This window comes from Cercospora kikuchii (genome assembly GCF_019650295.1).
Source record: "Cercospora kikuchii DNA, contig_00005, whole genome shotgun sequence".
NCBI lineage: Eukaryota > Fungi > Ascomycota > Dothideomycetes > Mycosphaerellales > Mycosphaerellaceae > Cercospora > Cercospora kikuchii.
Genome location: NW_025408586.1, coordinates 2,558,995 through 2,573,555, shown reverse-complemented (window position 1 = coordinate 2,573,555; position 14,561 = coordinate 2,558,995). Strand labels below are relative to the sequence as shown.

At 52.0% G+C, this 14,561-nt stretch overlaps 8 protein-coding genes across 9 annotated transcripts; 7 read left to right on the top strand and 1 right to left on the bottom strand.

The window, feature by feature from the left end:
• Window positions 1–137: 137 nt before the first annotated feature.
• CKM354_000877400 (uncharacterized protein) lies at window positions 138–1,772 on the top strand (the record flags this gene model as incomplete). Of its 2 annotated transcripts, XM_044804167.1 has the most annotated exons (7): window positions 138–204; window positions 249–458; window positions 519–709; window positions 757–838; window positions 891–1,061; window positions 1,112–1,381; window positions 1,441–1,772. In XM_044804167.1, 7 exons carry the CDS (start codon window positions 138–140, stop codon window positions 1,770–1,772), a joined length of 1,323 nt encoding a protein of 440 aa, XP_044660102.1. The 2 variants fall into 2 exon arrangements, with proteins under 2 accessions (XP_044660102.1, XP_044660103.1); XM_044804168.1 differs by lacking the exon at window positions 138–204 and having other exon boundaries at window positions 341–458.
• Window positions 1,773–2,260: 488 nt separating this feature from the next.
• On the top strand, window positions 2,261–4,162 carry CKM354_000877300 (oxidative DNA demethylase; the record flags this gene model as incomplete). Its single annotated transcript, XM_044804166.1, has 1 exon — window positions 2,261–4,162. The coding sequence occupies one exon, from the start codon at window positions 2,261–2,263 to the stop codon at window positions 4,160–4,162; it is 1,902 nt and encodes a 633-aa protein (XP_044660101.1).
• Window positions 4,163–4,417: 255 nt separating this feature from the next.
• Window positions 4,418–5,211, top strand: CKM354_000877200 (uncharacterized protein; the record flags this gene model as incomplete). The annotated part of the gene is made up of 2 exons (XM_044804165.1): window positions 4,418–4,431; window positions 4,668–5,211. The coding sequence occupies 2 exons, from the start codon at window positions 4,418–4,420 to the stop codon at window positions 5,209–5,211; spliced, it is 558 nt and encodes a 185-aa protein (XP_044660100.1).
• Window positions 5,212–6,674: 1,463 nt separating this feature from the next.
• Window positions 6,675–7,600, top strand: CKM354_000877100 (uncharacterized protein; the record flags this gene model as incomplete). The annotated part of the gene is made up of 3 exons (XM_044804164.1): window positions 6,675–6,748; window positions 6,804–6,927; window positions 6,986–7,600. The coding sequence occupies 3 exons, from the start codon at window positions 6,675–6,677 to the stop codon at window positions 7,598–7,600; spliced, it is 813 nt and encodes a 270-aa protein (XP_044660099.1).
• Window positions 7,601–8,369: 769 nt separating this feature from the next.
• On the top strand, window positions 8,370–9,329 carry CKM354_000877000 (uncharacterized protein; the record flags this gene model as incomplete). The annotated part of the gene is made up of 3 exons (XM_044804163.1): window positions 8,370–8,437; window positions 8,495–8,618; window positions 8,679–9,329. 3 exons carry the CDS (start codon window positions 8,370–8,372, stop codon window positions 9,327–9,329), a joined length of 843 nt encoding a protein of 280 aa, XP_044660098.1.
• Window positions 9,330–9,897: 568 nt separating this feature from the next.
• Window positions 9,898–10,608, top strand: CKM354_000876900 (uncharacterized protein; the record flags this gene model as incomplete). Its single annotated transcript, XM_044804162.1, has 1 exon — window positions 9,898–10,608. The coding sequence occupies one exon, from the start codon at window positions 9,898–9,900 to the stop codon at window positions 10,606–10,608; it is 711 nt and encodes a 236-aa protein (XP_044660097.1).
• Window positions 10,609–11,255: 647 nt separating this feature from the next.
• On the bottom strand, window positions 11,256–12,215 carry CKM354_000876800 (uncharacterized protein; the record flags this gene model as incomplete). The annotated part of the gene is made up of 5 exons (XM_044804161.1): window positions 11,256–11,561; window positions 11,620–11,738; window positions 11,796–11,846; window positions 11,895–11,984; window positions 12,038–12,215. The coding sequence occupies 5 exons, from the start codon at window positions 12,213–12,215 to the stop codon at window positions 11,256–11,258; spliced, it is 744 nt and encodes a 247-aa protein (XP_044660096.1).
• Window positions 12,216–13,111: 896 nt separating this feature from the next.
• CKM354_000876700 (chromatin modification protein) lies at window positions 13,112–13,870 on the top strand (the record flags this gene model as incomplete). Its single annotated transcript, XM_044804160.1, has 1 exon — window positions 13,112–13,870. The coding sequence occupies one exon, from the start codon at window positions 13,112–13,114 to the stop codon at window positions 13,868–13,870; it is 759 nt and encodes a 252-aa protein (XP_044660095.1).
• Between the last annotated feature and the right edge of the window lie 691 nt (window positions 13,871–14,561).

Here is a 14,561-nt window from a genome sequence, read left to right as displayed (position 1 = left end):
ATAGAAGGCGCGCTCCGCTTAAGCGCAATGGAGAGCTTCCCAGTCGAGGAAACTCATCCCGCCTGACCGTTAGACCCGTGGTTTACTTTCGCAAGACGGACCGCGACCCAAACAATCTATCTTACTTTCGCTGATTTATGCACGTCCTCCTGCTGGTTGTTGAAGCCAGGCACAAGCTCTCCCAAGACCCTGCCCTGCAGCATCGTTTGCATCATTTTCAATCCCACCCTCGCCATTGTTTCTCGCAGACGCCAGACATGTCTCCGGTTACATTGTCAAGCCGCCTTTGACAATACTGCGCAGACAAAATCACCATGCCGAGCTGGTCCGGGCGACCACAATGTCATCTCCGGGAGAAACTGCAGTAGAGGGCGCCGAGAGTACGGGCCCAACATTCGTGTCGCGCGATGAGGTGCGGACGTTGTATGCGGTGGCTGGCGCTTTCCTCGCATTTGCGTGTAAGTCCACTTCAGGCTGCCTGATCGAGAAAGGCAACACTCTGACAGGCTGGAGCATAGTGATTGCAGTGATATGCCGTGCGCTGGCACTGTACACGAAGCGAACGTGGGGCAAATGGGACGATTGGACGATGATGTTCTGCATCGCACCAGCGGCGTCGCTGGCGGCCTTCATGTGCATTCAAGGGAAGAAGGTAGCCCATGGTCCTCAAGGTCAGGATCCATTCGAGTGGCTGCAAGATATTTTGCTCGTGAGTGCTCACAGTGTGTCATTTCGGACTTCTCTGAAACGCAGCAGGCCACCTGGATTATTCAGATTTTGACAGTGACATGTTTGTACGTTGTCAAATTGTCACTCTGCATCCGATACCTTCGAATAGGTAAGTCCAACAGCTTTCCTGGTGCATGGAGACAGCCACTGACATCTTGCAGCGGATAATGCCGATGACTGGTTCTGGCGACTTTCTATGCTCACGATCGTTTTTGTTACTGCGCATTACATTAGTAGCGTAGTAGTATGGGGAGCCCAATGCCTGCCCGCGGCCAGATACTGGAACTTTTCCATACCAGGAAGGTGCATCGACCTTCAAACCTGGACTTTGTGTAGGTTGACCCAACTGGGAACGGTCGTGCCCATGCTAACAGACGTTCAGCGGTCAATGCCGTAAACCTCGCCACAGACGCGGTCGTCCTGGTACTCCCTATTCGGCCCATTTGGAAGCTGAGAATGCCTCTGAAGCAGCGTCTCGCCATCCTTAGCATATTCGGACTCGGCAGCGTTTCGACAGTCGCTGGCTGCTTTCGCTTTCACTACATGTACCAATTTTACAAGGGCCCAACCGATCTGGGGCAGACAACATTGTTAATCGAAGTATGGGCATACATTGAAATCTCACTAGGCATATTCTGCGGATGTGCTCCATGTAAGCAGACGCTGGCGCGACGGAATCTCCTGCATCTTTTGCTGACCATATGCACACAGCATTTCGGACATTATTCACAGCACTACTAAACAGCATCCGAGGTACTGCTGCATGGCAGACGATGAGTAGCCACACGTCCACGGAAAACAGTACAGGCACAAGTTACGGACGTTCTGAGAAGAGCAAATCAGCACAGCGTCTAAGTCGTGAGGCAAGATTTGAGATGGTTCAATGGGGAGGGCAGCCGTCTACCAACAATAGTGGCCAAGCTGCCAGCTACAGTTCGCAGCACAGCATCATGGAAGCAACGAGAGAAGGAGTACAAGAGGACCATCAGTCCATTTATCGGGAAAGTAATCGGCATAGCAATCACGACAGAATTGGCGCATGAGCGGTTTATGAAATGACACGATTCGGCATTTAGCGAGCGAGCATATAGCCAGCGGGTTGTTCACAGTCAACCGCAGTTACAATGGGCATATAATGTACACAGAGATGAAGACAACAGTGCAACACTGTCTGATCGCGGACAGCAAAATGGAACTTGGGCGATACGCTTACTTTGCGACCTCTCTCACGAAACTAATTCCGCGGCTGCCTCCGCGTGTCGAGACAGAGCGCCTTAAGTATGTTGCACAAACCAGAGCTACGAGAATCGGAAAGGCACTCGAGTTCGCCGGTCAAAGGAGGACGGAGCGTCAATCCTGGGTTCCATTTTGCTTGCCGGCAGAAGACTGTGTCGTTTCAATGCTCGCGCAGTATTTGCTGCCTCAGGCTCCAACGCCGCATGCGCAGATCTTCCGCGAAGTTGAACTTCGCATCCTCAAAAACTTTTGCTCCATCGCCAATTCCACGCGCACCATCATCACAGCTGTAAAGATGAAGCGCAAAGCAGACGACAATGCGACAAAAGCCACCAATGGCTCTGCAAAGAAACAAGCGACCGAGTCTGGGGGCATCCAAAGCCGCTTTCGCGAAGGGCTCTTCGATCCCGCAATCGTGAAATCCTACGCCAACGACTATGCCAAGTCTGGGCCATATCTGCACACCGTCGTCTCTGAACTCATGAATGGTGATCTTCTGCGCTCCGTACGAAGTGAGATTACAGAAAACATTCATTTCACGCCAAAGGAAACAGATATCTACAAGATCCACCAATCCGGAGACTTGGCGAACCTGGACGGCCTACCCGCATCAGCACTGGAGAAACTGCCTTCGTTGCTGAAACTTCGAGATGCATTGTATGGTGAAGATTTCCGGAAATGGGTCTCCGAAGTCTCTGGAGCTGGACCACTTTCGGGAAAGAAAACTGATATGGCAGTGAATGTGTACGTTCCGGGTTGTCATTTGCTCTGTCACGACGATGTGATTGGCACGAGACGTGTCAGTTACATCTTGTATTTGACGGATCCGGATAAGCCTTGGAAAGCTGAGTGGGGTGGAGCGTTGAGGTTGTATCCTACTGATGAGGTAAAGGGTGAGAATGGGAAGAAGTATAAGTTGCCAAAGGCGGAGTGGAGTAAGGTTATTCCTCCGGCGTGGAATCAACTTTCGTTCTTTACTGTGCAGCCCGGAGAGAGTTTCCATGATGTCGAGGAAGTGTACAAGCGGGTGGAAGGGGAGGCCGAGGATGATGGTGGGAGAGTAAGAATGGCGATTAGTGGGTGGTTCCACATTCCGCAGGAGGGAGAGGAAGGATTTGAGCCTGGATTGGAGGAGAAGCTGGCAGAAAGGAGTTCCTTGCAGCAGTTGCAAGGCAAAGCTGATCAGTTTGATGAGCCTCAGCATCAATGGGCGTCCTTGGAGGAAGTGGATGCGAAGGACGATGAAGATGCCGAACCGGAGCTAACCGAAGAAGATCTGGCTTTCTTGATCAAGTTCATGACACCAAACTACCTCACACCGGACACTGTCGAGGAGCTGAACGAACTGTTCACGGAAGAGTGTCTGCTTCAGCTCACAAATTTCTTGAGCGACAAGTTCTCAAAGAAGCTCAAAGAATCGCTAGAGGGTGGTCAAGCTGATGAGTTGAGCTGGGCGACCTCACGACCACCACACAAGCATCGATACCAATATCTGCAAGCCCAGTCACAGGTTTCGGAAAACAATGGCACCGAGGCGTCGCCTCTGCGGCAAATTCTGGATGAGCTACTTCCAAGCTCGGCATTCCAAAAATGGCTGGCACTCGTCACAGGCTCCAAACCCAAGCGCGCGTCCGTGCTAGCCAGGAGGTTCCGCAAAAGCCTCGACTATCAGCTCGCACAAGGTTATGGAGGCGATGAGCCCCAACTCGAATACACCCTGTGTGTCACGCCAACTTCGGGATGGGGCGCAGAGGAAGAAGGCGCGGAGCAGGAGAACGGCGACAGCAGTAAGACGAAGAAGAAACAGCAGGCTGAAGCGGAGGAAGAAGACAATGTCGGAGGTTATGAACTCTACATGGCCGGTGAAGACGATGGCGATGACAACGAAGACGGAGGATCCGACGATGGAGTCAACATTCCACCGAATGTCCAATCTGCCACAGGTGCTGGCCAACGCCGCTCAGCGAAGAAGAAGAAAGCTGATCCGGCTGTCTATCAAGCAGCGGGAGATGACGAAGACGATGGCATCTTGTTCAGCAATCCTGCTGGCTGGAATACGATGAGCATCGTGCTTCGTGATAAAGGAACGTTGAAGTTCGTTAAGTATGTCTCGCAGGCTGCGCCTGGAGATCGTTTTGACTTCACAGGATGTGTTGAGATAGAGCCTACTGAGGACGATGAGGATGACGAAGAGTAGGCACGGACCATGACTAAGGAAAGTTGAAAGAATTTTCGATGGGCGTATGGACCGGAATAGAGGGAAAAGTCTCTTGTACAAGTAGATTCGGATACTACACCAACGACTTAGGCGCACGGGCTCGCAATACCGCAAACCCACCGCCACGAGCGATGTGAATGTCTGTCAGCGAGAACACCAATCGCCGCTGTGCGCGACGTACTAGGCACAAAGAGCGATGCTCCATTGTTCCAGAGAGATTCACGAGGGGACACAATGCATCATTCTTTGTGGGCGTCACGGCTCTTCACTGTCTCTTTCAGGCTCGCCCGTCGCTTTATGAGCCTCAACAATGCCATCTTACTCTCTCCCTCTTGCATTGCCTCCATCCTACAACTTACATCTTCAACGCCCAACACAGCTCCGCGATCTTCAAACAAACTCACCAGATCCAGAGCAAACCCATCGATCCATAGGCCAACTCTTCAGACTCCTGACCCTACAACGAAACCATGTCTTCACGCAGCTCGATGCAGTACGACGACTTCCTCGACACCGACATCCCCTACAACGAAATCCCACCTGAGTATCTCCCTTCCTCCAGTCCCCCGACTAACCCCGATGCAGGCCATCAACTCCAGCAAGCCTTCACTGAAGCGATTCGCCGCGCCGCACGTCCTGAATACACTTCTTCAGACATAGCAAGAGCAGTCGAAGTCGCGCACAACATCAGACTGGCCATCGAACAAGCTGCCGCGACCCACGAAACATTGTTCAATCGCTACAAGAAGCTTCCTCAGGTCGTGAATGATGCAGACACAGATGTTTTCACGGCCGAATTTCGCCAAGACGAATGCCATGCGTACTTCGAGTCAGAAGGTCATCGTCGATTCTCTGCTCTGCTCGACAGAGTACTTGATGTAGATCGGATGTTAGAGGATGGCAGGTACAAAGATGCGTTTGAGAGAGCTTGCACTTTTGAGGGAGAGATCGAGTCGGTGTATCGCTTCAACGAGGAACTGGAGAGAGTTGTGGCTGGACTTGAGGAGAGGGCGGAGAGGTACAGATAAGTTTGAGCAGTTGGAAGTCTGAGCGCTGGAGTTGTTCTTCTAGGCTGAATGTATGTTAGATATGTATTGAATGCATTCTGCTTCAAAATTTGGACAAGTTTCATTAGGCCTATATCGTTGATGAGGCGTGCCTTTTGCTTGGTCTCAGTGCCGAATTGCGGGTTGGTGGCGGCGTTGTTAGTGAAAGTGAGGTCGTTAAGGTCTAAAAGCAGGAAAACGATCGAGTGCTAAGGTCGTTAAGGCATAAAAGGAGGAAAACGATTGAGAGCTCGAAAGAAAATTTATCAAAGGTAGCGTTTACGAACGATGATATTAGTGCTTGTAGAGGACGATTCGAATTTTGTTCGAGTGACCTTGCTGGTGAGGTCGAATAGAGCCACTCGCAGAGCTCAAACCCCTGCTGACACAATGAAGCATTTCATCCCAGCGATACGGCAGAGACGAATGCTTCATTTTGGTTCAGTGAGCTTGTTCGTTCCGATACAACCAGACTCACTGTACACATTCTTACTGCCGCAACGATTTGTGAAATTCTTTTGTAGAACCAAAAATTAGCCAGGACAACGTGCTCCTGACAGCGCCTGTAGTATTGATATTCCCTGTAAGCATGCTCTCTTAGTCTCCACAGTCCTTGATATATTGCTGGCAGCGTTCAGTTGGGGATACTCGCCCAGCTGCCGATCGAAGGAGATTGTGCACAGTAGAATCGTGATTCTTCCTGCGTATCGAAGACCGACAGTATGAGTTCCTCCACGCCCAAGAGTTCTTCCACGCCCAAGAGTTTTTGTCGCTGATGTGCGGGAAGTTTTGCCTCTGGGCACCGGCGGCGCGCCAAACTTCTTCATCAATGTCTTGACATCTGTTACCTTAGCTACTATAGTGCCGCGTGTGGTCCAGGTGGCTGTACCTGCGATGTGAGTCGGTTCTTGCCGATGATATCTCAGCCAATACTGACACTTTCCCCCTGCCAGCCCGACAATCAGCAAACAGCCCATGAGTTCTCCCAGTGTGTTCTTTTGAATGCTAAAGAGGGCAAAAGTGATAGAAATTGGGGAGCTTCTGGAGTGGTAATTGACGACTGCTGCAGTGATTCGGAGGATCCGAGAGCTTGGAACTGCAACATTGGATGTGACGAAGGGAATACACCGTGCTCTTGGTGCAGAGAAGAGAACATTCCAGAGGCGCTGTCGAGTTATTGCCTGTAGTTGATGACATTCGACGCACGCACATTTCGTGTCCGGACTTTGCCTCAGTGGCTGTCGCTGGAGTGCTCCAAATGAATCTGCTGTCAACGAGCGTCATTGCACCAAGCTGTTGTTTGCTGCCAAGCTCGTCGTTTGCGCCTTCACTTGTCGTGCATGCACGAGCATTCGAGCTCTAAACTTTCCGACTAGCAACCATTCAACTCTCGCTCATCAACCTCCATTGCAACGCCGACAACATCGACCACGCGCTGCAAGGACATGGCCGACTCCATCGGCGCCACACCGGGCGAGGTACCGACTGGCCCCAAGCCACTCTTGAAGACGCTTCGCAAGTAAGCAATTTTTGTCTAGCCGGAGGGATCGGCCTGAGCTGACTCCATCGCTTAGGGCGTGGTACTCGCCAGCGTACAGTGACCTCAAGATCACCTGCAATGGCTGGGAATGGGAGGTCCACCGTGTCATCGTATGTCATGCTTCGGAGTTTTTCAAGTCCTGCTGCGAGAACTTCAAGGTGCGCACCTATTTCCGTGAGCAACGAGCGGCGAAGTAGCCACTAACAGATATCGTAGGAAGCATCCACTGGCATCGTTGATCTTCCCGATGACGACAGAGAAGTAGTCGGCGCAATGTTGACCTATCTCTACACTGCCGACTACAACGACAAAATCAACATTGGCGTCCCTCGCACCCTGTTCCAAGTGCACGTCCATACCATTGCAGACAAGTACGGCATACTCGACCTCTGCAGAGTTGCCGAAGCGAAGTTCGCAGAACTGGCTACCAGCGAGTGGAAGGGGCCCGACTTTGCGCAAGCCGTAGAAGAGATGTTCACAACCGCGCCTGACTCCAAGCGCATCCTCCAGAAGACTGCATTAAGCATCGTGGTTAAGCATGCGAAGGTCCTTTTCACAGACGAGAGCTCCGTATTCGCTGAGATCTCTCGCAAGGTGGCGCCGTTCGCTCACGAGGTCTCTACCCAGCTCCTGACTGCCAAACTTCGCGAGGGAGAGAACGAGCTACGGTATGAGTGTCCGGCATGCAAGGAGACTTTCATTTGCAAGAAGTTCGCAGTAGCTCCGGACGATTTCACTGCCTTCTATGCATATTGCCCGTGCTGCAACCGCAAACACCACACTCATCGATTCACGGTAGTTGAGAGCAGGTTTGAGCGGACGACGGCCTAGGCGCTGGTTGGAGACCTGATTCTGAGCATCTTATACGATTGCCGAGACTCTGCATTTATGCTTGCCATCATCGACCCACGAAGGCAAATAGATGGCTCAGCACTGCCCACGTCTGCTTCCGACAGCAAGGAGAAGCCCATACGGCCCGGCGCGCCCTGCGTGTCGCTCACTGCGTCTCAATGTTGGAGATGAGCACAAGAGACAGCTCTGAGCTCGCATGGTCGTAGACGGCCTCGAAACGTAGTGCCCTATGCAGATACAGAAATGGAGAGAATAAAGCCATCGAGAACCCCGAGCCAGCATCTGCTTGTTGGGTAAGGTGAACAGGACATCATGAGTCTATAGCAAACCCTCTCTGCACCGAATTTTCGATTTCGCTACTTTGACCAGTCTTCGTTTGCGCATTCACTTGTTCTGCGCACTGTGCCAGTTTGTTGTCTCCCTGATAAATCTCACACACACGCTGCAGCATAGCCAGGCTTCAAATTCAGCGCAGCGCAGCAGACCACAACGAGCAACACAGTACAATGGTTGAACGACCGGTGTCTGCACCTTCGCGTGACGTAGAGTGAATGGCACGCATTCACTTTCCGGCCTTCAATGGTCCTTTATCAACTACTGTTGGAAGCCAGTCGTCCATGCGTTCACCACTTTTGCACAAGGTCCCAATCTGTTGCTCGTTTGACAAACCGAGCACTGGCAATCTTGTTCATCTCTCTTTTTGATTCTCATTCCACCACCTGCAGAAGCTCGACGGCGAGCTAACGAGATGGCAAACTCGATCGGACCAGACGAGGTCCCTGATGCTTACAAGCCGCTCATCAGCAATGTTCAGCAGTAAGTCGTCCTTTTCCGCGCACATTCCCCGTCGCTGTACTGACAACGACCGTCTAGACTCTTTGCTTCTGGCGAGTATAGCGACCTGAAAATCACCTGTGAAGGCAAGATCTGGAACGTCCACCGCAACATCGTTTGCCCAGCATGTCCATTCTTCGAGACCTGCTGCCGGGACTTCGAGGTATGATGCAGCACGCTGCTCGCATGTCGCGCTCAAACTCAGACTGACCGTCGATCGTAGGAGGCTCGCATCGGTGTCATCAATCTCCCATATGATCCAAAATACGCTGTCGAAGCACTGATAAGTTACATCTACACAGCCGACTACACGACCGACGACTGGCTGCGCTCCGAAAAGATGCTATTTCAGATTCGAGTCCATACAATTGCCGACAAGTACGGTCTTCCAGCGCTATCCGCTCTCGCAGAGGCCAAGTTTGCCGCAATTGCCAAGGACAATTGGGCCAGCGGCGCTTTCGCCACTGCGCTTGAGGAGATGTATTCCGTTGCACCGGAAACCAAGGAGGGTTTGCAAAAGGTTGCCATCAAGATTGCGGTCGAGCACGCAGATGTCCTGCTCAAGGACGAGAAGTCTCCGTTCGCGAGACTGTCTCGACGTATGCAGTCCGTCGCGTACGACCTTTCCAAGGAGCTTTCGGTGCAAAAAGCGAAAAAGCGGGAGGAGGAGACCAAGAGGAAGCAGGAGGAGACCAAGAGGAAGCAGGAGGAGACTAAGAAGAAGCAGGAGGAGACCAAGCATGGGTCGGCTAAGAAGGCGGCGAGCGGACCGAGGTGCTTCAGATGTGGCTCTCCGAAACTCTACAGACAACGTGCCTCTATGTTCCAAGAAGCTGGGGTCTGGTGCCAGTCGTGCCGTTCCCGACTCTCTTGAGACTTGGAAGAGAATCGCATAGCCGTACGGTTGGAGGCCTGCGTGCATCGTGCCCAGTCCAGGATGGCCGACGCACACAAACGAATAGTCAACGCGAAAGGCCGTAGACTCAGGACATAATTAGCCCGAAGATTGCTGAATGGGAAGAATATGGGTGGCATTCCAAATGAGAGTTTGCCGATCTCTTCGTCTCGATCCTGCGAGGCCTTCTTCAATTCGGGATGCTCCAGGTCTAAAGATCATCCAGGTAGTGTAGTCGAGCACTCATGGGAGCAGAGCAACTGCAAGGATGGAAAGTCAACGCTTGTATTCTCAAAGCCGTTGCAAGCCGCGTCCCTGCATCTTCACTTCAAGCGCGCGCGGAATCACCCCGCATCACTAGTTTCCCAAGCTTTCCAAGTTCCGTCATTGTACAACACCTCTCCGCACACCAAGAGTCTCGAGTACATGTACCATGCTCGTTCATAATTCACAAGTAGAAAGCTCGAATTCCAAACACTCTCACATCCATCACTGGTGGCCGTTAATTCTTCCAATCCCAAAAGCCTAAACAAAACCTCCGCCCATGATGTCCGACCCTGAAATCAACCACCCCTTCACCGGCACCTTGACACTGTACACCTACTTCCGCAGCTCCTGCTCCTGCCGCGTCCGCACAGCCTGCCACCTGAAAAGTATTCCTCTCAAGTTCAAATACATCAACCTCCTCAGCGCCGAGCAAAGCAGCCCACCATACTTGTCACAAATCAACCCCAATGGGACAGTTCCAACACTCTTAATCCATTCCTCCTCTGGCGAACTCCTCGGAAAGATAACCCAATCGCTCTCAATCCTCGAATTTATCGAAGAAACGTTTCCTTCGCCAGAATATGTCTCCCTCCTCCCTCCACCATCCCAATGGCTCCAACGCGCAAAAGTTCGAGATCTGGTCGCTTTAGTAGCATGTGATATGCAACCTCCCACCAACCTCCGGATACTGAAACAAGTAAATCCTCTAGGCGTTACCAATCAAGCTTGGTTTGCGGCAAATATGGCAAAACCGCTTGCGGCGTATGAGGGGATTCTGGTTCAGACGGCGGGGAAGTATTCGGTTGGAGATGAAGTTTCGTTGGCGGATGTTTGTCTTGCGCCGGCGATTGAGAATGCGGTGCGGTGGGAGGTGGATTTGTCTAATTATCCGAATGTTGTGAGGGTTTTTGAGAATCTGAGAAAAGTGGAGGCTTTCGTAAAGGGGGATTGGAGGCATCAGGAGGATACGCCGGAGGAGCTGAGAGGGTGAAGGGTAGCATCTCCATACTTGGCGTCGCGAAGTGGTTCGCGGTGGCTGGGAGCGCAAAAGTCTCGACTTTGGAGGTGTTTGAACATGGCCACGATAGGATGTCAGGATTTCCATCGTTCTGTCGGCCGTCCACGGTGAAGAGCATGTTCTTATCGAAGGCTATGGCACGGAGCTGCCTCGATATCACACATGTCTAGCACCGCTATAGAGAGTGTCATATCATGTGCACGGCGATTAGCATACGATCAGAGAAGATTGGACCAGAGGAAATTGGAACAGAGAAGGTGTTGAACACCTTGGAACAGTGGCTGCAAAGCGTAGGTCTCTCCATGATGTTGGAGACTTCCTGGGTCCTGTGTCGAACGACGGTCGAGAGTATACCATAAAGGCTGTCTCAGAGATTCGGGTATATCCAAGTTATATTGCGCCTTGTGCCCGATGTAATGCTTCTGTATCGTGAGGCACTTGCTTGCTGCTAGATGGGCTGAGGGTACGAGGGAAGCTGATGTCGCTGCATTTGAGATATCGCCGCTGCAAAGTAATGATACCACGTGTCAGCCTACCCCGTATGGGATCTTTCGCTTGACTTAGCACATGCTTGATTAGTTACTCCGCCAATGTACCCCGTGATCATTACCTTATCCCCATCACCGATGCCCCTCGTGCATATGCTGAAAACCCTCCAACTTCGAGCCACCTCTCCCTGTCGTAATCCCATGTCTTGCCGCAAATGCCTGAACAGCCTCCCAGCTTCGACACTTATGCTGATTGCCCCACCCATCCACAGCTAATTCTACAATTCCCTGATCGTCAAGACTGGCTCGTTCGAGGGACATGTCAGCAGAACACATGACCGCTTGTCGAAGATAGTCAAAGCAATGGGGAGTATGGTGATCTATTGTCGAGTCCATGGCGCCGTTCCTGTATTTCTCAAATTGTTCTTTGATGATGGTCTGAAGGAGTATGTGAGTGATCTGAGGGCCACCGAGGATAAAGGAGGAAAATATTTACGAGGCAGTGCAATTGGTGCATGACTGACAAGCAGTATGCTTCGGCCTTCGGGCCAGGTTGACTCTTTAGACGGTGGCCGTCCGCGTCAGTCACGAACGTGCTGTTCAATGGGAAGCCTCCTAAGTTACATGTCAGCAAGCCTGCGTCATGACGCTCACGTCAACCAGCCTTCGTACCTGTAAGCCCATAGCGCGAAGGATCTGGTACTTCGACGAAGCCCATATCATCTACTGCTGTTAGCAACATCTGGCATGGGAGGGACCAACTCCACGCACGTGGCATAAGCTCATTCCATTTCTTCGCCCAGTCTGCTGACTCGACGTAGTCATCATTCTGTATCCAGGTCTTGAGCGTGTTGAAAGGCACTATAGTAACGAGTCAGTCATGGTATTTGGTCGCGACTTTTTCGGCTACTCACAATCCGGTATGAAAGCGGAGGGCCATAGCCATGAGTATAGAAAAGAAAACAACAGAAGAGAGGCGAGAGTTCCGGCAACAGCAGCACAAGCCACGAGAATCAGATCGCGGAACTCGAAGCTACGATGTCGAAACGAGCCCTGATGTGCTGGGTTGTGTCCTTTCTCGTTGTAGCTCATTCGCCGGTACATCTTGCTCTGGGTTAAACCCATTTTGGGGAGGAGAGAATGGCCCAGGTGCTCCTCTGAGGCAAATGTAGTAGTCTCGAGTAGTATTCTGAGGTCATGCAAAATCGACAAGCTCTGTGGCGGCCCACGCCGCACAAAGCACCAAATGAGCCGAATAGGTCTTTCGAAAAAATAGCGCGTCGGAGCATGTGTGGAACAAAGACACATTTCGCTCGAAGGGTATCTCAATAGAGGTAGTATCTACTACTTGCTCAATAGCGATCATGAGACTCGAAGAACTACCACTGGCCAGGGACGCTCCTCTCGCGGTGCTGCAAGACGTGGTTGCGCATCTCAAACAGGATTCTTCTGTGAAACGCCCGCGTCTGGTTGCTTGTTCTACGCGCGCCTCGAGAGCTCGAGACCAAAAGAGCGCCGATGCTCACGGTAACTCAAGGTCGTCTGCTCAGTGCCAGTTTCGGCTCCATAACGAGACGTTGGAGGTATTCATATGTCAGAATTATGGGAGTCGAATTTCTCCTCGCCTATCGCATAGTGCGTTCATTTTCGAAACAGCTCCATGCTCTTCTTGACGTTGCACTGTTATCTTCCCGCCAGACAGATGCGATGCCGATGCATACTGCTTGTATTCTGATGCCGATCGATGTGAAGGTGTCGGTCGATGTAGATGTGTCGTTCAATTTGCATGTGAAGAGGTCTGCTCGGCAAACCTGCCCAGACGATCGCGGTTCACTTCGCGTCTCCAACTTCACCTTCATATCCGTCAACCATCGCGAGCCCAGCATCACCACAACGCCTTTCCCGCACAACCCATCAATACCTCGATCTCAGTCGCATAACGTACGCGACTTACCGAGTACCCGCTGCATCTCAGCCACGCTCCCACGATGGCCACCAACGGCCGCCCAACACCTCCGCCTTCGGATCAACCTACAGCCACAGCAGCAACAAAAGCTACCACAGACCCCGAAGTCCCACTCACATCCGCGCAAGACGATGGAACATCAAAACGCCCTCGCGATGCACGCCTCATTCACGCAGTTCTCTCCAACTACGGCATAACAAACTACCAAGAACGCGTGCCTCTACAGCTCCTCGACTTCGCCTACCGCTACACATCCGGAATTCTCTCCGACTCCCTCCGTCTCGCAAGTGAAGGCTACGCAAATGCAGCGCCAGCAGCTGGTCGTGGTCGAGGTGCTGCTACAGATGAAGGTGATAAGATCACTGTGACAAGCTTGCGACAAGCAATTGCTGCGCGACAAGGGTATACTTTCCAAGGTGCATTGCCGAAAGAGTTCTTGCTGGGGCAAGCGATGGAGAGGAACCGTATCGCTTTGCCGCCTGTGAGTCAGGGATATGGGGTACAGTTGCCGCCAGAGAAATATTGCTTGACGGGAATTGGGTGGAATATGAAAGATGAGTGGGACAGTGAGGTCGAGGAGGATGAGAGGTTAGCGAGGACCGGGGCAGGAGCTGCTAGCGCGGGAATGGAGAGAAGTGCGAGTCAGAGGAAGAGTGCGGCGCCACCTGTTGAAGAGGACGAGGCCATGGGTGGGGTTGACGAGGACGAGGAGGGTGCGGGGAGAATGGAGGATGTGTTCGGGGAAGACGAAGGAGGGGATGTGAAGATGGGACAGGATTGAGTCTTACGGTTCAGATGACTTCGAATTGATATTAGCGAGGCGTTGGGGCTGGGGAAATGGACAGCATGCAGCAGCATCAGCGTCCCGCTGTGAGTGCAGCCAGAACGATATTTGTAAAATCGAGCCAAAAGTTCTCATGATTTGCATCCCCACGAGTCCTCAAAGCCGCGTACAGGCGCCATCCGACATTTGCTCATCACACATCAGACTTCTTCTCCCTCCGCCGGGAACGGCTGGTACTTGTGACCCGTACAGAGCCTTCGAACAAGCGATACAAGAGATCTCGATGATGTGACCGTGAAGATTTCTGAATGCAACTTCCTCTGAGTGCAAGCACCTAACTAGCTTGATTCTCGATCCACAAAAAGCTTTGCTGATTGGCTTAGCGACCTGCGGTTGCACTCAGACGTAGTTGCATTCAGAGGCAACCACAGTTACTTGCTCTGTGGTCCGAACCAGGCACATTAGCTGCATCTTCCACGCCACCGCTGAGCAGCATGTGAACATACTCGCCAACGCCGCAGAACCGAGACATGCGCTTTGTGTGGAGTACTCCACAAATACTCCGCGTCGCCTTATCGCCGCATTGAAGCTCGCTCCAAATCGCCTCGCAGTTCCAGATCCTTGTCTATACATCATGCTCAACGACATTCAAACGACCACCAAACGTCTCAAGCCACTTTCCTAATGG